This window comes from Pleuronectes platessa, chromosome 12 (genome assembly GCF_947347685.1).
Source record: "Pleuronectes platessa chromosome 12, fPlePla1.1, whole genome shotgun sequence".
NCBI lineage: Eukaryota > Metazoa > Chordata > Actinopteri > Pleuronectiformes > Pleuronectidae > Pleuronectes > Pleuronectes platessa.
The window spans coordinates 5,579,471-5,606,522 of record NC_070637.1 but is presented as its reverse complement, the minus strand read 5'-3'; the positions used below and the strand labels follow the sequence as shown (position 1 = coordinate 5,606,522).

The window sequence follows — 27,052 nt, the reverse complement described above, 5'->3', positions numbered from 1 at the left end:
GCAGGTTCAGGCGTCCCGTTGCTTAGAGACAGAGGTCGTAAACCTGCTGTTTGTGCAGGAGATCCTCCTTAAGACCTTTAAAAAGTGTCACATGAGAACAAGTCTCATATAAATTAAACTGCTGCTACAACTTAAAGAAATATGAATAATACTTCTAATAACAATACTGATAACAATAATAATTCTGCACTGAATCCTCCTTAGAACTTCAAAAGTGCGACAGGAGCATTTTTAGATCTGCACCAAGTTGTATATTCTCCTAAATATCAGTCCCCTAACCCGGACTATTTTTCCATCAAGATCCATTCATTTTTCACTGAGAAATCAAGGGAAATGTTTTTAAAATGCAAAAGAACATTGAAATTGAAAAATGCCCAACATCATTTTGTTAAAGAAGGTGAAACTAATTCCCGGACCTGCACCAAAATGAAATCGGTCTTCCCTGACACAAACTGCATCTTTTCACTAAGTTGCATGGAAATCTGCACAGTAGTTGTTGTGTAATCTTGCTAACTAGACAATACATAAAATAATATTATTTGTTATTAACCACACTGTTTTATTCCATTTGAGTTTATGTATAACAATTGAAGAGTGAAGAGAAAGATAGATAGATAGATAGATAAACAATAGCCAGATCATTTGGAAATATATTTATTTTCAAAATTACTATTAAATATTTTTTTACAAATTTCATCCTGTGAACTAAATTAGCCCCTCAACCTGGATGAATCAAATCCCATTTGCTTCACAGAAAAACAGTGTAAAGTCCAGATCCAACACAATGTTACATCATTAGTGTATCAAACCAAACACAGGTGATACATCAGTGCCCCTCATTTACTTAAACATTAAAATAATTTCTGTCACTAAACAATCTTGACATAATATTCTGTATGAGACCTATTCTGACCAATGACCTTAGTAAAGGCTCAGATTATGTTAGATTATTTGAATCATCATAGATGAATCTATAAAGTACTTTGAGCATCTTGGTGAGGTCCATGATGTTTTTCCAATAATCTAATGTCAGATGATTATTAGTTCAACGTTTCTAACAAGTACAGACTGAGCAGATGAATGCTATGCACCCACACAGACCTACATGTAGCGGTATGTACATATGCGTAAACCTCACAAGTCTATCGTCTCATTAATATTTAGCACTGTGCAGGAGGGCACACTGGAGGCAGCTGGTGCTTCACTGTACACTGACTCTAGCAGCTCCTCTGAGGAAGGCAAGGTGGAGGCTGACCCAGGGCCTGGGGTGAAGCCTTGGGCGAGATTTGGTTGTGGGTGTGAAGACAAAGCCGCCTGGGAGGCATGCGTGTTTGCTTGCTGGATCTGAGAAAGCCTCTCCATCTCTGCGTGCTTACGGCCTCTCCTCTTACCAAGTACCTTAACGTAGTTGGCTGGGACGAGCCCTGTGGTCTGACTGTCCACACTGGCTAGCAGCCAGCCGCGCACCCTGGGCTGTTGCTCTGCACACAAGAGAGAATAAAAGGTCTGAGCTCATCGACATAGAGGAAATATCATGTTATCAATATATACTGTATATTGTATGCTACAACAGAATCAACTCAGAAAATGTTAAAAGATCACAAAAACAGATGAAAGCCTAAATAGTAAATAAAGCATAAATAAAGGTTGAATGCACCAAGAAACATTACAAGATTTCCCTGTGGGGGGAAACCTTAGGGCAGAAAATAATGGCCCTCAGTCACTTAGGAGCTGTCTCACCTTTAGGGGCGAGGTTGACCATGTCCCCTGCCCGAACAGAAATCTCCTCCTCAGACGCAGCAGTGAAGTCGTATTCTGCTCTGGCCACCACATGGTCATCCTCTCCACTGGCCCAGTCCGTGGCTAAATAAAGAAACATTAAAGATGTTTATTTGTTTCGAGTAAAAGACTGGCTGGATACACCAATACTATGAGATTCACTTTCTAGCCATGTATAGAATATCATTTGAGAAATATTTATGTTTTAATCAAACACGTAGAGCATTTGTTCAGTAATGGCTGCCTTTGGTACAAGTGATGTAGTTCTCGAAAATGTTCCCAGTGATCAGATGCTGTTGCCTAACTGATACTATCTAGACATATGGTCCTCAAGATGGTGCAAGTTTTCATTCAAAGTAACTGATAAAACCGGGTGTCATCATGAATCGAAAACCACCTGCAGTCATAGGGTTTGATGTTTCGAGGTGAGAGCTGATGATCGAAAATATAAAGTAACAGTTTTGTGTTTATTATTAATAGTTTATAGAGTTGTTTATTTATTTATAATAATTCATAACAAATTCAGTCTTCTTCGTCATACGGTTGTAATAATGCGATTTGGCAATTATAAAGGCCAATATGTTGGTATCAACACCAAAGGGCAAGCTCTAATATAAAAACCTGGGAAGGTATTATCTCATCAACGAGTACCAAATCTTAAATGTACTGAAAGTCTCACCATTTTCTTCAGGGGTAGGGCTGGAGCTTAGCAGTTTCCAGATGAGGTAAGGTCCACCCAGAACCACAGCAAAGAACAGGAAGATTGGCCACGATTTGACAGTCTGTTCGTCCATCCCTGCTCCAAGCCCTGGGGCTGCATTTGTAGCTAGGGCATCAGTAGCACTGTCGGCCCATAAGTCCTCAACTTCTGCATTTGACCTCCGCCCCAGCAGCCTCTGTATCCGCCGGTAGAGGTAACGCAATGTTCGCACCAGAGCAAAGGCTGACAAGACTCGGGTGAGGTGACTACGTAGCCGCGTTAGGTGGTTGGCTACGTCCAACACGGCACGGAAACTGTTATACACGGCAGAGAAGGTGGCTTCCATCATCATGCTAACTGAGCCAAAGGCCTGAACGATGCTCTCGATGGACTGAAAGGCACCGCGGCTGCTCTCCTCTGCCTGCTGCACAAACCTGCTGGGGGCAACGTCTTCTTGGTGGGAGAGGCGACTGTAACCTCCCTGGCCATAACCGCCACCACCACCCCCGTAGCTGTAGGGGCTGTAGCCACTGTACATGGAGCTCCCATAGGGGCTGTAAGATGAGGTAAAGGGGCTGTAGGATGGACGGTAGGACTGTTGGACGGGATGCTGGACAGGACGAGGAGGCACTGGGGGAACCATCCTGGTCAGGATAGGAGGGCCGGAAGAAATGGGGGGCCCTAAGGTTCGTCCGAAGTCTGCAGACCTATAAGATAGAAAGGTCAAGATAAGAAAATAATTAGCCATGTGACTGATGCCCTACAACAGGCATTAGGTAAATCATTAACAGGCTGTTCAAAACAACCCTCAGGATTAACTCATGCAATAAACAATACGATTTGACGCAAGAATTTAGGATTTGTTCAAACCCAACACACAACGTTATTGGTATGAAAGTACAATTACAAGCAATGAGCTAACCTGTTGAGTCTGATGTCTCATGAGTAGCAGTAAGCAGAGAAGATATAATATAGTGTGACTATCGTGTTCAATATTACCCAACAATTATAAATACAATTCATCTGTGTTTAGTCTGATATAGTCTACAGTGTTTACATTCATGATAACGTAATGAAACAGAGACGCAGAAAGTACAGGTGAGGTCTGTGAAGAAACACCAGGGCCGGAACATAACAGGGCCTCGTTGGGCCTAGCTCAGAAGTTACCTGTCCGGACTCGAGTCTTTATATAGTTAAGCAGACTGAGAGGATACACTTTATACAGAGGATACAGTTAACCTAAGTGTTTGACTGATAGATAACAACTTGTCATTCCCCCCACAATCTTTACTTTTTGGTTTCTCGTGCAACAACTTCAGTATTAGCTAGCTAGCAACAAGAGCTAACCAGCTGCAGCCAAGTAAACACGGAGCAGATTCCAAGATGGCGAGCGAGCTGCCGCGGCTAAAGGCGCGTTTACCTGTAGTTTACAGGCGCAGACATCATCCCTGGAACCCGTCTCTCCCACGGCTTTGGAGGAGGCTGTGAGTCCATTACGAGACAAACGTGTAAAAAATAACACGGAACAGTCAGACACTGTTTCTGCTGCTGCCTTCCAGGGCTCCTCGTAATTCCCTCCTTCTGACACCGCCACTCGTGCTATGCGTGTGGACTATACAATACTTTAGGCAACTCTGGATCTGTTTAAACCTGTTTTAACCTTAATGCTGTGTGTTAGATCTTTACACGACTTAAGAGATTTCAATAAATCCCCCGAAAATATAATGGAAGTATAAGGGTTGCAATTGAATGTCCATATTCACATCAGCTCCTGAAGGCACCACCTGTCCTTGTGACTGGAACGTGTGCTACGAGACTTTATCATATAAATGCAACAGTCACTGTAATTAATTTATTTTATTTATAAAACACTAAAATACACTTCAGTAACTTAAAAAATATATACAAATCCATTAATAATATTTCACACTCGATATACAAGGCCCTGAGCCTTAAAATAACCCGCAATTTACACTTTTGTCCAGCAGAGGGTGCTGTAACTTAGCAGAAGAGGCAACGCACCTACAATAATAGAGATAAAATAAGATAATATTAGTCCCACACCGGAGAGATTTGCTACAGCAGTAAAGAGGACGGACAAAATGGACAGAAGGAAAGTAATACTATGTAAACATACAATATAAAGTTATGGGAGGAAACAGCGAATAGAGTGTTCCCTTTTAATGTGTCTATTAGAGGCTTCTCAAAATGTGGAGTTAATTAGATTTGGTCTCATAATGGAGGACAGAAAATCAGGTTGACCAACAATAGATTCAGTATAAATAATTGTCACACAAATTCTTTCACACTGATAAAAACTGGAAAAGTTGCATATTATATATATCAGCAGTATCACTTTCGTAGTCCCTAGATAAGAGATTTATTAGATCAATGTCACATTTACATTTTATTTATTAATTCAATTGTTTATAAATCTTTATTTTAATTGTCTCACTTATCATGTTTGTGTTGGTGCATGGTTATGGATGTAGTAGGGATTTCATTGAATAAAACATGTTTTTCTTAAAGGCTGTTGATGTCATATGGACTTGTGGCTTCTACAGGAACATATGACAACGTTTCACAATCTCATAGTTTGGGGCAAGTCTACCTCGGATGATTAAAAATATTATGGCTGATAATCAAAATCTCTGTTCAGAAAATTAATAAATTCTTCCACAACCAGGCTGTTGAACTCTATACAGTGTGGATAACAAAGAACAATTTCATTAGTATGATTTGACTCTAGAGAAACATTAACGCTGCTGTGCTGAGGTTTGGACTTCAATGTTTGCCTGTCCATCCTGCACCAAGAAGCTCACATGTCAAATGCGAGCTGAGTAAACAAACTACAGTTCTCCTGTAACCATGATCCTGGGAAGCCCTCTGTCCTATAAAGCCTCTTCATCGCCTTCATTAATGCTTTACTGGTATGCACTGAAATTGCATTCTAAGAAAGACATTACATTTAACCCTCACCAATCCAAAATAGATCCTTTCACACAGTCAAACCACTGGCAGCAGATGGAGACCTGTCTGCTAAACATAATGCTCATAGTCCTCAATCAAAATGCACTATCTAGTCACACTGAGCACTGTCCTATCCTACATCAATCTTCTTGTATTAGTTATGGAGCAACCCTGAGATTGACATATAGACATGTGAATTTCATTTGATGATGGATTCCCCTTTGGGCTTCCACCAGCGCCCAGAATCCAGCCAAGTGTTCAGTTAACCCCGTAGTGGGGGTTGTGAGGGGGCAGCTTGTGACTCTGCTGCGGTGAAGAGAGCTGCTCTGACAGTGAGTGCAGAGGTGTACGCTGTGGGTTTAGGAGGGAGCCCTGATGTCAAGAGTTTTGGGTGTGTGTGTGGGCGTGTGAGTGTTTGCGTACAGAGCTGTCACTCTTAACAGCGGGTGACTGTGTGAAGCTGTAGTGTAGGTGTGAGAGTGACGTGCTGCCGTTCGTGACATGATGGAGGTAGATCTCCGGCGAAAGGTGAGAATCCAAAGTGCTGGCCTGTGATGTCGCTGTGTATGGGAAGACCTCGAGCTGAGGATGGTCCTGGTATTTAGGGTTTGTGCAATGCACCTGTGACATTTCCCACCCTAAGGTCATAGGAGGGTCAAAGGCAAGAAAGGACCATTCAAGAAATACTGAAAAACTGATCTTTATAATAATAATAATACATGTATTTATACAGCACCGTTCATACATAAAATGCAGCTCAAAGTGCTTTACAAATCAGAGACATGAAATAAGATAAAAAATAAGAAATGAAAGAATAAAAATAAAACAGAGAAGACCAATTAAAAGCAACATAGTAGAAATAGGTCTTGAGTTGTTCCTTAAAACTATGAACAGAAGAAGCTCGTCGGATGTGTGGTGGGAGTTTGTTCCAAACCTTTGGTGCATAGCCAGAGAAAGCTGCTTCCCCAAACTTTTTATAGTTTGTTTTTGGGATATTGAGCAATAGACGACCTGAGGGAACGGTTTGGAACATATTTCGATAAACAGTAAGAGATGTTTGAGGGTGCTGTACCATTAAGAGACTTACAAACAAGTACACATTAAGTTCAAATCAATCCTCAGTGTTACTGGAAGCCAGTGTAAAGACGCTAAAACCCGACTAATGTGATCTCTTTTCCTATTTCTCGTTAAAATCCTAAAGTTTTGATAAATAAAACTAATCTAAATACGTGGCCAAATAAACACCAATCTTTGTCTATTTCATAGAAATTGAATCAAATGTCAGGCCAGGCACAGAGTGTATCTGGTCTGTTGCTGGGGCATCATGAAAGACTATAAAATAAAGATCAGAGATCCCTCAGCTTCCCGTATTGCTTTGTATCTGTCAGATCTCTTTCTGTTCTTGAATAGCGATTAAGCCAAGTGGCTAAACAAGACCAATGACTTCACTCTTACAGCATTCCTTTATGCACTCTGAAATTCCAGTGTTTGTAACTTGTTGAATGGTGTATTTTTTCTGGGCAGTACGCAGGACTGGCATTAAAGAGATGTGGTTATTTACAGAGACACATGGTTCCGTCTTGCTCTGTGTCGTGTCCTTTTTTTGTGCTGCGTGCATCGGTATTGCACAAAATATGCACAACAGAGGGGGAACATGGCGGAATTCAAAAGTGGAAGTGTCGAGGGAGGAAAAAATTGGTGGAACATACAGAACTCATTGAAGTTTGTCTGTAAAAGTTATAGTTTGTTGACATGGTTGTGTGGCAGCTTGTCAAAAAAGGAAAAAGAAAAGGGAAGAAAACTACTGAAACTAAAGTCCTGGCAGTGTAAAGGGCGAAGGTTGTGTCTAACACACTTATAAAAGTTATTGTTGAATAAATTACAGCAGCAGCTATTCCACTATACCACATTTGGGAACTTAAACATAAATCATAGTATCGTAAATTACGAGTATTCACCTATAGAGTGGTACTTAAAAAAACAATAGAGCTACACATACAACCTGTGTATAAACACTTTGTAACAAGCATGTATACGGTTCTGGTTAAACATTCAAAGTGAGAGCTTTGTGGGATTTTCCCTGCTCTGAAACATGAGTTGGGTCTTGTACGAGGAGCCTTTCTAGCTACACGTAAGCTACAATACCTATAATTAAAATGTGCTCAAGGAAGTTTGCAAATTGTAGGATCAGGGAAATTGCTCTCACAGAATGGGAGTAATAAACGTTCTCTGTATTTGACTGAGAGGTGTCAGCTCAGTGATTTTACAGCTGCTAAAGATGAATAAATATGGCTGTCACATTGTTTTGGAATCATTCCATGAGTTTCCTCAAAAGTAGTGATTCAGATAGATTTAGAAAATAAGTTACAAAATGAACGGACGTTTTTGAGCATGTTTTGTCCCTCTGTGGTGAATTATTGAATTATTGCAGACTGAAGTGTGAGGTGTCCTAAAATCCAAATCCTTCACATAATCTAAAAATAATCCCTGTAATATTAATACCATTTATGGAGCAGGGATACACTTGATATTTTAGATTCGTCATTTAAGCAAGACACTCACATACAACCAGGTATTTCGTAATTTGAAACAAATATTATATATTTTTTTGTAATTTTAACCTAATGTGAATGTTTAACTCCAACAGACAAGAAATTCATCATAGTATCTTTGTGATAAAATTAGACTGTCCCCCACTACCCGTTTGTGTGCACTGCTGTTTGAGTACAACCTGCCCTTTTACAACCCCAGTTTGCTTTGGTGAGATAATAGCACGCTCAGTCAGGTGCAGCATGACCACACGCCGGTGTAAACAGCAACTGTTTGCAGTGAGATGGTTTGTGAGCTTCAAAGGAAGGAGGGGTGAACGAGGAGGAGACAGAGCAGCAGAGGTGGGGCCTTACTGGAAATAGGTGGCTAAACAGGTCTATCTGGCCTTTTCCAGGACGTGGTTTGGAAATATTCAAAGAGACACCCTGCACTGTGTGTCTAGGACAAACTAAGCTAACGTGACATCACACACAGACACACGACATTATATGCATGTGCATCATCACACCGGTGAAGTGGTTTACAATAATAGCTTTCTGTGAGGTACAGTTCCTTACGGAAGTTAAATGTCCTGACTGTTGAAGAATTACTTAATTGTTCTGCCAGTTAGAGGAGACATTTGGTTCACTTATCATTTACCTACATACTGGATTTGATGCTGTAATACCTTGTTTCATTAAACAGCCTGCTGCTAGTTCAACCTCTCTTAACATATGTATTTATTGACTCTGGACCAGTAAGTGACCGGTGCAAGGACTTGTGCCCAAACACCTAGCCTAGCATAAACATCTTCAAAATGCTGTTTTAGAAATAAACATTGAAATGACCAGGCAGAGATTAGATTAGGCCAAAAAAGTTATTTGAAAAAACATAGTCTATCAGGCCAAGTATGATGCTAGGCGGATGAGTCTGCTTCAATATATTTTCAGAGTCATGTACATCACAATGGAGTTTTGTTGACCCTCCTTAAATCTGCCTTCAGACTTGCGCTGAAGTCCGGATACCCGAAATTCTTCGATGTGGTCATTGTAAGTCTTCGAGTGGGATAAATTGAACAAGCTGACTTGTTGTTCATTGACTGTGATGTCATCATAGAGCATAACATCTTTTTGTCAAACCTTTTACAGCAAGATGTGAGAAGAGAGAAAGAAAAGTTCATATAAATGTCAATGGCCCGTCCTTATTGACTGACCCACAACGGAGAAGAAATTATGCCAGATTAAGTAAGATGTCAAAATATTGATGATCTGTGAACAGGTCAATGTTGAAATGAACATTACAGGAACAAACACAGTTAGTGCATCACCATCATTTCATCAGACATCCATTCCACTGACCTGTGGTTTTGTTTCATTGTGACTGTTTTTGCAAGCTGTTTGGTTCTTTTACAGTTCAAAACCTCAATGCATGTCTGCTCTAATGAGGGCTTTAACATCTTTCAGCTAATTTTTTTGGTTCAACAGCTACAACTTCCCTGTTTTGATCAGACTTTCCACTTCAACCAATCCTGTTTCCAGGCGCAGCAAATGGTTGTAAAACAAAAGTAGTTACAAGCTGACCAATGTACTGGAGAATTTTGCAACTAGAACCTAGCAGACCAAAACAGAGCTAAAAGGAGAATCAATAGGATTTTATAAGTGTAAATATAAACCATGACTGAATCAAAATGACAAGTATGAGTGTAGATTCAATTGAACATTCTAAATGTTGTCTGCAAATACAAGAGAGTTTGGTCCGGTGAACCAAAACCTGCCAACGGATTATTGACAGTATCCTGTGCATTGAGGTTAAAACCGGGTTGGTTGTGGTTCCGGGCAACAAGACAGGAAGGAAGCTACATGCAGCGCTTTACCTCAGTCTCCTGATACAAGAGAAAACCAGCACCGCCACTGTAGCACATCCTGGGTTCCTCGGTAGTGGCTCCTCAGGACGCACTGCCTGTAAATTACCTCGGCGAGAGCGAACGTAGACATTTTCAAGAAACGAGATTAGAATTAAAATGTTGATTTGTCCCCTAATCATCAATCTTGGCATTATTGTGTTGCAACGGGGAGTAAGTAGGAAACTTCACGGCATTACACATCAGTGTCATGTTTCTTCAGTTATACTCCACACACACACATCTACAAAAGTTCTGACATTAAAGAGATAGTTCCCCAAAAAAAGAAACCTTCACTCATTATCTACTCACCACTATGCCGATAGAGGGGTGGTAGAAGTGTTTGAGTCAACGGAGTTGCAGCTGAATAAAATTGAAGTAACTTGTGAGTTCTTCTTCAGACGTAAAAAAACAACAGAACAATAACATAAAATGCCTCCTTACTGCGTGTGTGGTGTCATCCAAGTGTCCACAAGCGTAATTTACATCATGTTCCACTACAAGCATGATTTTAATATATATAATACGTTACCGTCATTCTTACCACCACATTATTGAAACCTTGAGGTAATGGTGAGTTTCGCATGTGTCAGAATTATGCGTTATTTCATGTAAAATTACGTACAAAACCAAAAATTAGTTGCACCCCAACAACAGGAGATGACATAACGACTACAACATCCGAGGTTTTATCTTACCCATGTACTGTAGATCAGACATAAGGTACAAGACAGAATTGTGTCTGAAAACATTCAGACACAATCTGAAATTTGCTGCAATAGAGAAGATGAATCAATAGATTTCAAGTAACGTAAAATAGGAGGAACTCAAATCTTACAAACTGAATTAGTTCTCTTTGACAACAAGTGGGCGTATAACAGTTGCATTAGGATTAATGGAAAAATTATAAAAGTGCCCTCACAAAATCATCCCCCACCACGACTTAAGGTCGTTATTTTTGTTTAATGTTAAATCTGTACAGAAAGTCAAATTTTGTTATCTTCAGACATGAGTCTTGCTACCTGTGTCGCCTTGTTGCCTTGATCATATGTGTTATTCTGTATCAAAACGTCCAAGAATACGGCGTCGGCATACGGACAGGGATGGCTTGGAAGACATCAGCATTTTGGTTTTGCTGTTTTGTAGAAAAAAAGCAACCAAGGCTTAAGGCTACTTTACTGTAAATTGATCACTAGCTACACTTGATTACTTTGCTGCAAGAACCACTTTTATTTCCTTTTTTTTTCTTGCAGTGCAGTTGCTTCCAGACATAAACTACATATCCTACTAACGTGTTCTGCCATGTCCCACAGGTGCAGTGAGGGAAGAAAGTGCAGAATCATCTTGAAACTATGCTTCAAATGTGCGAGAACCTGACAACAACTGACCAACAATTCAGATTTGGCCTTTTGCAAAAAAAAATTAAACTTTCTCTGTGAGATTTAATGGTCAGATATTTCCGCTCACATTTCAACTGGAAAGTGATTTAAAATAGATTATAGATAAATAATTATTTATAAAGATGAATGCACGAAGCACTCTGAGATTTGTGTCTGGACATGAAAGCAACAAGTTTCGTTCAAAGTATTTATGTCTATTTTGTCAAACTGGACCCAGAGAGGGTCCTGACTAACTATTGTGATGTTAAGTCATGTGAGGAAAGGCTCAGTGTAGCTCAAACTGAAAGTGCACAGTCATGTGGATCAGTTGACTCATTGGTTTGTTGTGGAGACATGTCCGAGTCAGTGTCAGACTATCAACGCTTTTATATCGCCACAAGAGAAAATACTTAACTACAAAAGATAACCAGAACTCTCTGTTATATGAAACAAAGTCTACGATTATACCATGACCATCAAAAATTGTTTGACCACCTCCCCCAGGCCCAGGTAACGGTGGCAACATTATTTTACATTACATTAAAGTTGGCTCTCACCAATAGCATATTCAAAAACTTAGTTTTTGGGACTATTCATGATATGTCAAAGTCAAAGTTTTGTAAAAGTTCCTATTATACACGAGAAGTGTTGGCCATGACATTTTGGTATCATAATTTGACACAATACTACAAAATTGATAGTAATTGATTATATTATATCATACGAACAAATTATACATGTATTTTGTGGTCTAGTAATGTGTGTGATATTGCACTCTGATGTTCCACAGTATAGATTGACCTTCTCCATGATTTATTTTGTTTGGACACCTTGTTGTGCATCAGTACTTACATAAATATATATTTTTAAACACACACACACTCGCCCACTCCTGGTATTTCATGATGGCCTGATACGATGATGATTACAAAAATGTACGTGACGTTCACTCACGTTCATCGTTACGTTCACGTTAATACTATGAAAACTGATTCGTTATGTTCAGCGTTCGCGAAACATATGAACACCAACTGAACTGTACAGCCACTGCAGAGGGGCTCCAGAGCCGCGGGTGGCAGAACCCTGTGTGGAACCGAATTTGTATGGTGTATTGGACGTTTTTGTGTCTGCTGTGGCAGCAGTGTCCATCACTTTTAGCTGTCCTCTGGAAACACTTCCGTTGTGTTTTCTCCTCTACTTGCAGCGCGTTTCACTATTTGCTGCGCGTTTCTCTATTTGCAGCGCGTTTCTCTATTTGCAGCGCGTTTGTCTATTTGCTGTGCGTTTCTGTAATGTGTTGTGTTGTGAAATTGATAAAGATGTTTTCTTACTTTGCTTGTGTTTAGTCAACTTGCATGTGTTTTCTTAAGTTGCTGTTCGTTGAGCTCTCAGGGCCATCGTAGCTTTTTTTATACCATTTGTAAAAAATACAAATAAGACATGAAATGATAAAAGATGTGGACAAAGTTTTTATTTATTAAGAAAAGATTCAGTACAAAAAAAAAAAAAAAAAAGCAAAACTTACAAAGCCAACAAAATAATATCCAAAAGCTTCTGGAAGATATACAAGTCAGAAAGCATGTAGGCTGAGCTGGGCTGATTATAACAAAGTTGCTCTGCAGGCTTCCACCAGGTTCTCCTCCAACATCAGCCACGTGTCTAGTCACAAAGAACTCCGTCGAACAGTCCCTAAGAGCATCAGTTGAACATTTACAACAATAACAAAAAAAATGACATGTTTATCTATAAAACATCTGGTAGAAATGCTCTGAGAACTCTGGATAATACATGTGATCACTGGTATGACATAGTCATTACAAGGAAAGACACTTCTGAATGTGCTTCCTCCCACTTCCTCAATGGAAATTTCAGTACCTTGCCACTTCTTGAGTGTTTCAGCATAGTTTCTGCATTCACCCTCAACTATGGCTAACATGTATATACAGAGAGCATTTAACAGCTCTGTTAAAGAAATAAATGAAACAGTTGCACACCTTAACTGACACATATGTATAAATCTCTTAAAAAGCATCAACAAGTAAACCCATGATGATAAGCCATTTTTATGCTGTATTTTCAAAATCCCTAACATTCACTTACCCCTGTTTTCTTTAGCATCAAACACCAAAGAAAACATTAATTTATATACAGTATGTATACAGTGAATCCAACTTCACCTGAGAGAGACAAAGAAAGAAAGAAAGAAAGAGAGACGCACATTCACCTCTTTAAAAATCGAACTTGCTTCAGCGTATCATTTGATGAGATCATTATCATCTTTACAGTCTTAGGCAGAGGTCATCCACGTGCAGGTCTTAGCCTCGCAGAAACCAGGTGAAGAAATGTGAGCTCGGTTTTATGGAGTAATTTGGAGAAAACCACCTGCTGGATGCCAAACCAATAATTGAATAAGAGGGAGTGAATGGTGCAAACCAAGAGGGTTGGGGTAGAACAATACCAGAAGCACACTTTACACTGATCACGGAATGACCTTGAAATCTCCTTGATATACAATGATAGAGGTTCATGGAGCTGCATGGCCTTAAACCGGCCAAAACACCAAGTTATGATTGATAGATTTGGGAAGATATGTGTCATTACCGATTTATAATTGGAAGCAAAGACCAATGTGATGTTTTTGCAAAAAAGGAATATAGACAGTAATCGGTTGTGCCACCAAGAAACCACAAAACAATCATTGGTTATGAATCCAAATGCCTGCCAATAATCTTGGTCTCATGCCCACAGATGAAATAACCGAAGTGTCCACTGAGCCTTACCATGCCAAAGTGGGAGAGAGCAACATTTCTGGATTTATAAGGTAAAACAAGATAATATATACAACATATGTCACTGACTCTAGTCGCTTTGCCGGGTTGCTTCAATCCAGTCAGCCAATGTTGAAAAGTGATTCTCTGGGGCCATGCTGTTGTTTGGGTAAGGATTCTGCATATTTTTGAAAGCCTGGCTATTGCCACTACCATCGTGTATCACTTGATTCATATTCGTGCCATTGCTCATAGGACGAGGAAGCAAGTTGGTGTAAGTATTTCCTTGGCTCTCCCTTTGGGATTGCATGAGTGAGGCATGGGTGTCTTGTCCCACTGTCATCTGGGGCTCCTGCTTCAGCTGGAAGCCAGTCTGAGAACCTCCTCCCACTAAGCACTTCAGCAAATCATCCCCTTGCATGCCGTCAAGGAAGGGGAAAGAGCCAAGCCCTTGGGACCCCCCTCCACCTCCAGGTACTGACCCGTTAAATGGGCTCTGGACCGCATTGAAAGTGGGCCACACAGTCTGCAGACCCTGGTTTTGGTTGCCTAGATGATTCTGGGCCTGGCTCTCCGATGCTTGCTCATCCCTTTGGTGCTGCATGTGGAAGAGTGTCTGGGACTCCGACTGGCTCATTACGGAGGACTGTGGGGCTGTATCCAAGCACTGCAAGTCCCTTACGGAGAGCTGGGGTAGGGCGTTATTCTCACAGCTGTCCATTCTGTGGGAGTAAATAGATCCATGGTTTGGCTGCTGTTGCCTGATAGTAGTAGGACGTGGCATATTGTTCATGGGAACAGAGGGGTTTATGGTGACCGTGTCCATTGAGAGTGTAGCGCTTTGGTTTGCCCAAGATTGGCTGATTTGTAGATTACGCGCCGTTGATGGCATCATCACATTCCGGGGCCCTGGCTGGTAAGATGGGTTGAACATAGCAGGTTGCTGCTGCATCGTAGATATGGGGTGTGTCCTTAGGTACATGCTTGGGTCTGGAAAACAGATAGTGACATTTAGTGTTATCACAGGGCAGTATCATCCAAACGTGGTTTAAAATGTTAATTCTTATTTGAGGGAAATCAAATTAAAGCAATTACCTTTACGCATTTGACTCATGGTAGTCTGTGACACTGCCTTTGGCCTGTTCAAAGCCAGACCAGAAAAGGGACCACCTGAAGGATGGGCAGAAACCTTTGTTACAATAAATTCATGTGTGTTGATGTACAAAGGAAATGCTCATTCATGTGAAATGTCCTTTACCTGATAATCCTGACATCTTCATCAAGTGCTCTCTTCTGCGCTTTTTCTCATTGTAGCCGTAAGGGTCTATAGCAAACCGGAAACATTCACATAAATCAAAAGTGAGTCACTGAGAACTGGGTCTGATTGGCTGGCTACCACCATCAGACAAAGAAAACGGTGATAGTTTGAAAGAAGGCATTTATTGCTCACCTTTGTCATCAGGCAAATATCTGAACTCCATACTCTCGCTGACTTCCTGATCAGAAGGTCTTCGCAACTGCATGTGCACAGTGACCGACTCTGTAATGGAGGTGTCGTAGTAGGAAGGACTCTTGAAGACGATGGCTACCTGGCGATGAACGTCAGCCTGGGAGAAGGAGCCTTTAGCCTCCCAGCCGTCAGGGGAGAAGAATCGCACCTCAATGTCATCTGGAGGTAAAGGGGATGATGGGATGACAGGAATGGGAAACTGAATAAACATGCAAAGAGTTGGGTGCAACAGCTATGAAAAGCAAAATTAATTTATGGGTAAATTGATTGGATGGAGATGAATGAAGAGAAAATACATGCAAGCTATAAGAAAAATACTGTAAAATGTGTCAACAATAAAAAATTCTGATGGATTATAAAAAATACTGATAGTTGTACCTTTCTGTACTTTGTCGCACAGTAGGAAGATCTCATCTCCTCCTTTGACAGTGCCACTGTTCCTGTTGACCCGACAGATCCTCAGCTCTGCTGTATTTGGGGCCCCTGATGATGCAGGAAAAAGTTGTTACCACATATAACACATAAGGGCTTTGAGTGGTCATCAAGACTAGAAATGCGCATTTTAAATACATTAATCTTATATATAAGCCACACATGTCATTGCACATAAACCAGGGAGGATGAACACAAGATTTTCTAAATTCACTCTGCAACACAGAGTGTTTATAAAAAGCTCTGCAAACAAATTCTAACACACAAACAATAAAAAAGTGACGGTATAGATATGTTTTCGGAGGACTCACGCATGACAACAAATAATTATGTAGTTGCTACAGGGCATTTACACAGGCCATTCCAAACAGGCAGGCACATAATGCAAATAATAATAAAAAATCCATAGGATGATAATGTCGGGATCTGCCTTCGCTAAATCTACTGATGTGCATGTGTGAGCAGCTTAAATGATCAGTGTGAGGATCTGCCTCAGTTTAGAAAAAGAAAGCACTGTTAGTTTACAGTTGAAGCCAGGTCAGGTTGAGTCACATGTCACATGCGTGTTGTCAGAAGAGGAAGTGCTCCATGGCAAGAGTGTAGTTTGAGGGTTAGTGCGTATAAAGAACTTCCCCTTTCTCATTGTGTGTGAGGAACACATCAGTAGATAACTGAGTGCAACACTTGAAACAGTGTTGAGAGGATATCTACTGGACAAACATACACTGAGTCTATGAACATGGCAATACTGCTCCTTGTATGCCTCCTTAGTTATTGCATAATAAATATTATTGTCACTGCATTTCAGTTAAAAGGACACTGATACTAATCTAGGTTAGTGCATGGGATGGCTTTAATATTAGCACTTACCTTAAAGTCAAATCATCATCATGACTATCGACTGAACCATAACATGGACACATCTAACCTCAGGCAGCCTGTTTTCTCGTGTATGGCAATTTCCTCCCTTGTAATTAACCTAACATTGTCAGCATGAACGCAGTGCATGCAGAGAGAGCTCAACCAACTCACTGTTGTCATAGATGGGGTTGGTGACAATGGGGTTGAGCGACTGGGTGTAATGCCCAGTCTCATCCTGCAGGGAAACCTGGATGCAAAGGCGAACCACGTTCAGGTCATACTCCTCTGTCTGCAGCAGCTGCTCACGTGGCACTGTTGTCACACACACAGACACACAAACATGAACATCAATTTGAGAATAAAAACACACTGATGCTGACTCAAGTCATATTTACTGACAGAAAAACAAGCAGCAGAGGAGCAAAAGGATCAAACAGCATCGCAAATCCAATTTGAACAATTTTATATATGGTTGATATTTCAGGATATTTTTTTCTAATAATATAAATTTGCAAATAGTAGCCCGTAACTACAGCCATCAAATAAATGTGGTGGCACCAAAGTGCTGGTACCCGTACATTCCACCTGTATATCTGAGGGTCAGGAGTAGTATATAAATTAACTAGCAGCAACTTAAATAATATGAAAAATAAATGGAATGAGATGTTTGTGGTGCTCAGAGCTTTGGAAAATGATAATTGGACAGTGCAACAAAAGTTTGGGACAGATGAAGCTAATGTTTTTTCAATGTGACTGGGACATTAATTATGTCCTGTTGAAAGTATAATTTGTCATCGCCTTGACATCCATAAACAGTTTTAAATGTGTCGGTAAGTATGTGTCATTAAGACTAAAAGTAAACGGAAAAGAAGTCAAATAAAAAAATCGGCTTCAGTTTATTAATATTTGCTCTCTTCAAAGTCTCCTGAGTGTCAAGCTAAATTATCAGCAATTCTCTTGTGCTTCTGTCACATCTGTAGGATGTTGCCATAACCTCAACCTTGAATCAAACTCAGCACGTCACAGAAAGCTTTTTTTGGTGTCCTCGGCCTACATTTTCATCCACACACACACACACACACACACACACACACACACACACACAGAGACATAAGAGCGTCACACGTCCCACCCTCAGAGACAACGCACACCTTACAGGGAGAGCTTTTACTGAGAGACGCCCACACACCGACACACACCAAAGCTTTCACATCTGCCTACTTTCTCTTCCTCCATCTTCTAATTTCTATCTGTCGTGCTCATGCTGAGGCCATCCCCACCTACAATCTGCCGCTATGGTGACGCTCAGCGACGATACCACAGGGTGGAAAGAAGTGTGAGTGTGTGCAAAGCACAGAGGCAACAGATGCGTCTCCTGCATGAGTGACCATGGGGCTCCTGACGTGAGTGAAAGTGGTGAGACATGAGCCAGTGTCAAGTCAAATTTCAAGTCTTTGACTTTGTTGGTGTATTTTTTCAGGCTGTCACAATGTGTTTCTCAGCAGACACCAGACGTTGGTTAATAACACATGTGTATTCCCGACAGAAACACTTCAGTATACAACATAAAGCTGCAGTGTGGTTGCAGACAACATGTAGGGGAACTCCTCATCTTTTGTGAGAGTGTCAGTGCAGACAGCTGTACTGTAGCTTGGTATTTCTCCCGCTCTGTCTCTGCATGCTCTGCTGGCAGCAGCCATCACTCCTCTCAGGGCTCAGTTCCAAGTGAGGCCACAGGTCACAATTGCAGTTACAAGTCTGTTTGGATTTTGCTTGGTCAGAAGTCAAAAAAGCAAAAAACAAACAAAACTAGAGATGACTCACTGGTCCTTTTAGGCTTAACCTCACGTCTCAATGAGCGTTTTAGTGAGAAAGGTTCCAATATAATGCAAAAGCTGTCAGTGTGGCTCTGGTTATTTTATAACTTTTATAACAGTACACAGTCTGTTAAATATGAAGCTACAGACAGTGGAATAGAGGCTTAATATTTAGGAGGGTTTTAAACTATTATATTTGATGTGTTACTTCATTACAATATAAGAAAATAAAACGATGTGAGGAGCTGCATCTCTATTTTAAACCAACTCTGTTGAAAGCTGCTCGGCAATGTTCTCACTGACCCCGAGCTCTGCTCTGCTTGTACGACACTGTGTGTCTTGTGTTGTGTGTGAACAAGCTTCAGGCTATAATCTGGGACAGTGTATCAAATGGGGACATATTACATGGTCCCTTTCAAATAATCATGTTAACACCTTGATTCTGTCATCGTTTCAAGCTACTTATGATGATGCCTTTAAAGCCAGATGAGTACATGTCGCCTTTTTCATGACTCTTTCCCTTTGTTTCCCTGTCTTTCTCCTGGTGTCTCCACCTCTTCAGTCTGTCTCTGTGTGTGTGTGTAGCCATGGTGTTGCTCCCTCTCTTCCAGCGACCTGATTGGCTGTCTGTCTGTACACCTGCCTCCCCTCATGCCAGCAGTGCATCTACCGCAGCTCTTCATCCACTCGTCATCAGACCGTTGATTCAGCTACTTTAATATCAAGCGCTTCTGGCTGCTCAGAATTGAGACTTCTCTTAACAGGTCATAACACGTGCTTCCTTTCTTAGATTCAGTCTGAGGGAGTTTTTTTAACATACTAAATGCTTTGCATTGGATGTGTATATCCAGTTTATGAAGAGTTTTAGTGTCAATCAATGACAACAACAACATCAAGTCTTTGAGCTGCATGCTACTCTGCTCTATTTCAAATTTCTGTTTGGTCAGCAGGTTTATCGTCTGTAGGAGGCACAGACCCACAAACACACACACACACACAGTGGAGAAACTGAAGGAGGGAGAAATGAAGACGAGCCCACATATGAGAGCGCAACTGTCGGAGCCAAAAGTGATGGAACCAAGCTGGTCCTAATGTGTGGTGTGTGTTTGTGGAGCCGTGCTGTTGAACGAGGCAGCCGCGGGACAGGTGCAGGAAAGTGGGCAGCAGGTAACACTATAGTGGTGAGGGAGTGTGCATGGTGGAAAGAACCTGCGGCTCGGTGTCACTGGGCATCGAGGCTGCATGAGGCTCCATGAGGCTACGTCAGTGCAGTGGCTGTGGCAGTGACGGGGACGGTGACGGTGGGGGGCCGGGGGAGAGGGCGAGGTGAGTGGTTAGCGTGAATGTGGGGGTAGACTGAGAGTGAGAAAGAAGGGGAGCAGGTGCTTTGCTCCACCACAAACACTGTCTCCACTGCATGACTCACTATTTCACCAACCTTCAGTTTTATTCTGAGGCTGAGGCAAACAATAACTGAATCAAATATAAAAGTTACATCACATATAGCTACAGAGTGCGGTGGAACATACTGTGGCAGGTCAGTTTCCCTCTGAAATCTGCTTCAAGGTGAAATTTCTTTAAGGCACAAAGGACATGGAGGATGGTGTCAATTTGTGTCTGGCAATGGCAAATAAAAGAGTAAAAGGCAAGTAGATAAACCATGTCCAGCACAGGAATCCATCCCATCCAGTAAAGACCAAAAGAGGAAGAATAAGTGGCAAAAATAACCCCTCTTTAAAACAGAGCTCATTAATATTCAACAGCGCCGACCAACCAGCATCCAGCACTGACTATATGTTTTGTACGGTCTCAAATTAGAATCACAAAGAATTTGAGGCTTGTGGAATCATATTCTAGAATAGCTCAGAAGCCTGTGGTTTTAAATCACTTTGTAAAAACACGAGAAAGGCCAGAAATCTGCTGCTGACATAATTTTCGTGATTTAAATTGATAGGTGTGGCTGTGAGGGTTTTTTCACTATTGTTCTTACGTCAAGAGGCAAAACTATGAGCTCGTTGAGATTTCCAGCTTGTGAAATAATGTTCAGCAACAAAAACGGTTCACAGATATCAGCAGCCAGGCATATCTGAATAAGGATTTGAAGCTTAAATCACTGGATAATACAATTCTTTTTTGCATCTGTCTGTTACTCGGTGATTTATACAGCATTAGTGATTCAACATAATGCACTGTATAAACACACTGATCACTTTAATGGTTTATGAACTGTTCCTCATCTGAGCCAAGCAAACGTTTACCAGGTGCATTACCACAACATTGTGACATGTGAGGGAGCAGCATCACAGAATTGTCTACGTCACACACACTATTCAGCTCTGTGTCTTCGACTGCAGGTGATGTGAGCTCTCGACAGATAACCAGTGTCCTCCACCGCTCTGTAAAGTCAACAGGTCTCTGATATTCTACAGGCAGCTGCATCGGTGGAGCTCGAACAACATATCACATGCACGGGGAAAGGTTTGTGTGTGTGGGTGTGTAAAGGTGTGGGGTTGAGGTGGGTGTACCGTTCTGCACTCACACAGCCACCTGAGCACAGCACAGGAAGCAGCTGAGTTCCGTAGCAGAACTGAGCTGAAGAGAAGGGAGAGTTTGACAAATGTCACAACAACCAGCTGCCCCTTAAACCGTCTGCCGCAATAATCATGCTGCTCTGCGTCTGTGGTGGAGTCACGTCCACCTGCAACCTGACCAATAAGACGACCTGCACTAGATACACAATGATCAAATATCACAAATCAGTTTTCTATCCATCGTCACAGCACCAAAGACTCTGTTTCTTGCACTTTGTATGATTAGTTGTTCTAAAACCACAATCCACTGCGGCACTCGTCTATCAGACATCTTTTAACACACCCTCTCAACAATTATACGGCTGCTACTGATGGACGTGATAAAACACCAAAGATCTCCATCATGTTTGTCCAATGAATTAGTCAAAGCTCTGGTGATGTGTTCACATCCAACAATTATAAGAATCAATAGTTCACATGTTTTTTTCTTCCTTTTATCAGAATCCAACGCATTTTTGTGACAGTGAACCACTCAAGGTCTGTCATTCTGAAACCGCTCTTTTAGGGAGTAAAGCAGGGCAGGTTTGAAACAGCGATATAAATCTATCCAGTGGTATTTTGGATAAATGTAAATAAGACTTTTGTGAAACTTTTTTCTGTCTCTTTTCAGCCACGAATCCAAACAGCTGGCTTTGTAAGACATGTCTAATTGCATGATCCTCGACCACAGGAATCACACAGTAAAAATATCCTCACTGGTCGCAGTAACGACATGACACGCTGCTGTTTCTCTACTTCGACTTCGCAGAAGTTCGAAAACCTAAATTTGCTCTTTTACTCAAGTAATGCCCCAATGCAGGTAAGAGAATAGATATTAACATGGTGGAGCTCAGGCGATAGGGCAGAAGTCTATAAATGTCAGCTATGGGTTTGAGGTTCATATCACACGGAACCGTCTGTATCACCGTTTCATTCGTCTTTTTTTAGGTCAGTTGTCTTATATTCTTTATGTGTACAGTGCTTGGCCTATAAGATTTCCCCAGATATCAGGTACAGCTGCTTCATCAAGCACAGACAGTAACCCTGTCTGGGTTTTTTCCCACCAAGATCCATGAATTATACTCTGAAAAATCAAAAGGTTGATGTCTCATAATGTTAAAGAAAGTAATAATCTGGATCCACACCAGACCCATATACCGCAGCCTCACACCAAGTGTTGTGGTAATGCGTCCTCTAGTTGTTGTGTTATCCTGCTACCTAACAGACAGACAAACAAACAAATGCAGACAAAAACATAGCGTCCTTGTTGGAGGAAATAAATCATAACGTAAGAGCAAATGACCATGTGAAATCCAGGTCACTGAGGCCAGTTAGAGCCACTTGAAGCAATTTCAGTCATCACTTGCAAATCCTCCCAATCCAATCTGAAAACAAACTAAATATTTTTATATCAGTAATAACTATAGGATCAATGTTTGAGAGAGAGAGAGAGAAAGTGAAGTTTGCATGTTTGAATAACAACTGGTTGTAGGCCTCCCATTCTCTCCTCAGACCTGCGAGGCACCATACCCTACTTTTATCATCATCTCTGAGGACTGGGGAACCCCCCACACACCACACACTTCCCCCCCCCTGTTAATGAATCCTGCATTCCCAGCTCTCACGTGACCTCCTGCACTGTGCTGAATTGAGCAACTGTAACCAAGAATGGGGAAGTCAGCTCAACGCCTGTTAGTACACGAGAGCGGCCGTCTGCATGCAGCGGGGACGAGCACAACGCGCAGCACACAAGAGGAAATGGCCCCGCTGAAGATAGCGCCGCAGCTCGTTTTTTGACTCAACGTGAGGAAAACTCTTCTCTGCTGCCTGAGAACTGGGTCAACAGGCACAAGAATGAAATTCTGTTGAATTGTTTTGAACCAGTTTGACAGTAACAACAGCCGCAGCAGCAGTTAAAGCCATAAACAGCAGTGATGAGAGCAGCAGCAGCAGGGATCGGACTTGTCAACTCAATACAGGAACACTCATTGTTCTGTGCAGTCTGACTAGCATATTATCAGCTGATATTGGCTGATCAGAGACACACTGGTATCATCGCACACAGTGGTGTGGCAGAAATGCAAAAGTTAAAACAGTTTTTTCTTCATTTTCAAAACATTATTTTGTTTTTGAAAACTTTCATTCATAGTTGAGTAATACCTCAGTTTCATTATTAAAAGAAGATGAATAAACTGTGTAGTTTAATGTTGTTTTTAGAACTCACTAAAAAGAGCTCACAAAAACAGTTGGTCATAAGATGTATAAGGCTAACCCTTACCCTTACCCTAACCAAACAAGCACACACACACACTATTCGCTAGCATGCATCAAGTGGGATAGTTCATATAGATTTAATCATTTCATGCCATCATGTGTGATATATGCAGAACAAAAATGTCATCCCTCTTTCTTGAGTTTTTAGGAAGTTGAAGGACTCACCGCTGTAGGGGTTAATCCCTCTGGTGATCCTCTGTACGATGGCTTCCTTCACTTCCCTCCTCCTCACACACTGGATGCCCAGATTCTGGAAACTGTCAATAATAACAACACAGTCCTGCCATGAGAAAGTGACACTGTGGTAAAAGCCTTATTATATGTAAATAAAACACATGCTGGCCCCATGTGTGAATGATGTTCAATCTAAAAAATTGTTGCTGTTGTGTACAAAGCTTTGTATTCAAATCAAAGCAATGATGCTTTTAATGTCAACAATCTTGTTGCGTTTATTTTATACTTGTGACTGTGTGAACTCTAGTATATTCCACTGTTTGCACATATAAGGGCTGGAATCCTAAATAAATAATCAATTTAACGCAGCAAAACATCAGGGACGTGCAAATTATACGCACCCTAAAAGATACTGACTCATTGACACACACACACTAACACACACACACACACACACACACACACACACACACACACACACACACACACACGGTTTTCTCTCCGGGTGATGTCACTTGGGGAATTCCCATATTGCTATCCTCATCACAGACATGGTTTAACAAATATGCTTCCTGTGTGTGTGAGTGTGTGTGTGTGTGTGTGTGTGTGTGTATGTGTGTGTGTGTGTGTGTGTGTGTGTGGGCCTGAATGCGAATATTTGCTGAATGAGTTTCTTCTTCTGTATCTGAGAGCTCACTTATTTACATTGGGTGTCTTCCGGAACAGTCAAGTGAAACACAAAATACTGCTGACAGAGAGCAAATAATGATGTTGCGGTGAGTGTGTGTGTTAGACAGAGAGAGAGTGTGTGTCGACTTATGCCAATCAGAGCACGCTACTTAAGAAGGCGAGTGAGGGATGACGACAGTGACAGTGAAGTGAGTAAACTCTGTGCATGACAGGGGTGCTGTTGGATGGAGAAGCCTGTGGGAGGAGAACTCACACAATCACTCTGCGGTCGGGACCGAACTCGGCCTCGTAGAATCCGTCTTTGCAGTCCTTCCCAACCAGGTCATGTGGATGCGGCCGATAGGGCTCGTTCTTCGTCACCAGGTAAACACGCACCTTACCTTTCCCAGAGTAATTCAGGATCTGTAGATAGAGAGGAGGAGGTTGCTGTTACAGTTATTATACTGATACAAATGCAATGCTCTTGTAAAGAAAGACACGTAGATGTGAAAAGAAAAGCCAAAAATTATATTCTTTAAATTGTATATGTGAATCTTTGCAGCTGAGGAAGGGTTGAGCAGGCTGACCTGCAGGCTGGGGTAGGTCCTGTTGTTGTCGGAGCAATTCTCTCCGGGGATGCTGCCGGCTGAGCGACCCTCACACTTGTACCTGAAGCGCATCCCCCGCTGCCGGGGCTGCTCGAAGATCTGGACCGCCGGCTCAGCCACTGCACAGCACAGATGAAGAAAGGAGTCAGTGAAGAGGAGGGGAAAGAGATGATGGATGGATGGAGGGAGTGGCAGAGGAATAGATGGATGGAGGGAGGAATAGATGGATTGATGGATGTATGGATGAAGGGAAGGATGGTTGGATGAATGGATGGATGGATGGATAACCAGACATCCCATGGGACATAATTCTTTACTTTTTGTGAATGGTTAGTGTGAGGAAAGTAAGTTTACAATCAAATCTACTTTCACAAAATATAATTCAGAGGATTTAGTGATTTCAAATGATTAGATTCCGGTCAACAAAACATGAACAAACATGGCTGCCACATCGATTGGGTTAATTGAATGATAGTTCCATGCTCCTGGTGTTTTATAAACCTTTCCCACTATCTCACTGGAAACCATCATGAATATTATTGATGGGACCTGTGCTTCTCTGACTGTAACGATACAATGTCGGCTGTGAAAAAGGTGACGACGGTGTCTTATGACCAGTCGACTGAAAAAAACAGAGCTGTTTAGTGTTGGTATTTTCAGGAAACAGACTCTGGTTAAAGCTCTTTCTCGCCAGTTTTTACTTCCTCTTTTCTTTTTAGGCACAAATGGGCGATGGTGCCTAAAATCCTGTGTAATTACCTGTATCTGTGTATAACTGATGAGTTTGTTGTTTGTTCTGCATCTCATATGTAACAGTTCAATCTAAAATGGTCTGGTTCAGTAATAATAAGCATTGATTCCTTGACATGAAATCATGAAAACTTTGGTCGAGAGCCGAGAGGTTTTAGATCCAACATTCAACTCAAAGTCTATATTGAGAGTTATGCATCTCACAGACATCCTGAAACAACATTATATATGAAGTCTAATGAAATTAGTTCATCAATACTTGGTCCCTTTCACATGAATCTTGATGCCCCAGATGATGTCTGCGCAAGAGAGGAACTAAAACCGATCCAGAAAGTGTGTCTGTTTTGGGCGTTTCCAACAACTCAGCTACACTAACATACGGTTCTGAAGATGTGTCAGGCACAACAACAGTGCGGTGCTCAAACGCAGATGTCAAGTAGGCTAGGATGAAACAAGTCCAGTTACATTTCTGACAGGATTAAGAAATGTAGGTTTGGCAAAAGAAAAACTAAGTGGCACGGCCAATATCCTGCCCGTCCTGCCTTCCTCATTTTGCCGCCACATTAGCAAACACAGAACTGAAAGATGACACACAGACACGCACACAGGTCTAAAAAACTAAAAAACTAAACAAATTGAGGAAGTGAAATGACACTGCAAGACATTTTGTGACTGTCTTTAGGGTCAGTAAAGTTTTGACTTGTGCAGATGGGCAGCTAAAATCCTAATTTTGACACAAGAGGTATTAAAAAGAAAACTTCCTTACTCATGTGTGGGTCGTCCCCTAGCATGGAGGGCATAAGAACTGAGGAGGAGAACAAATCACACAATTATATTTATATATAAATAAATACATGCAAAACCACAGGGAGTAATAGTGACGGTGGTGTAACAGAATACAAGCATATTTCACGCACACACTCACACTCTGCAGTGCTTCTAAACCCATTTAATCCTGCTGAAGCTGTGATTACTGACACTGATTCCACTGAAACTGTCAGTCATTGCAGAAATGAGGAAGTTAGGCTGTGTTGTGCATCAGACTTAGTGTCACACACGGTTTAAGTTCAGAAATCAAACACTGTTCTTCTACACAAAGGCTTCACATATGAGTATAAACTCAGTCACACAGGAGTCATCAGTGAACATCGCACATGTGATTATTGCTCCTTATTCAATTATGTCCTGACATCCCACACAGCACCACGAGTAGTATTAGTATTATTAATATGAGATACATCAAGGTTTTGCCACTCACCATTCATGATGGACACACTCACTCACTCTCAGTGATCGTCTGGTAGAGAAGTCCGAGCTGAATGAGTGACAGGAGAGAGAGAAAAGTCATATTTGTTAGAGCTG

General features: G+C 41.4%; 2 protein-coding genes across 2 annotated transcripts; both read right to left on the bottom strand.

Annotated features, from left to right (window-relative positions):
- Positions 1-638: 638 nt before the first annotated feature.
- pex13 (peroxisomal biogenesis factor 13) lies at positions 639-4,276 on the bottom strand. The gene is made up of 4 exons (XM_053436120.1): positions 3,900-4,276; positions 2,459-3,186; positions 1,741-1,863; positions 639-1,481 (listed from the first exon to the last, which is right to left on the bottom strand). Exons 1-4 carry the CDS (start codon positions 3,971-3,973, stop codon positions 1,135-1,137), a joined length of 1,272 nt encoding a protein of 423 aa, XP_053292095.1. The 5' UTR covers positions 3,974-4,276; the 3' UTR covers positions 639-1,134.
- Positions 4,277-12,708: 8,432 nt separating this feature from the next.
- Positions 12,709-27,052, bottom strand: rel (v-rel avian reticuloendotheliosis viral oncogene homolog). The gene is made up of 11 exons (XM_053435859.1): positions 26,949-27,052; positions 26,457-26,495; positions 24,920-25,059; positions 24,607-24,755; positions 23,655-23,746; positions 17,000-17,140; positions 15,914-16,018; positions 15,476-15,694; positions 15,284-15,349; positions 15,121-15,195; positions 12,709-15,015 (listed from the first exon to the last, which is right to left on the bottom strand). Exons 1-11 carry the CDS (start codon positions 26,953-26,955, stop codon positions 14,117-14,119), a joined length of 1,932 nt encoding a protein of 643 aa, XP_053291834.1. The 5' UTR covers positions 26,956-27,052; the 3' UTR covers positions 12,709-14,116.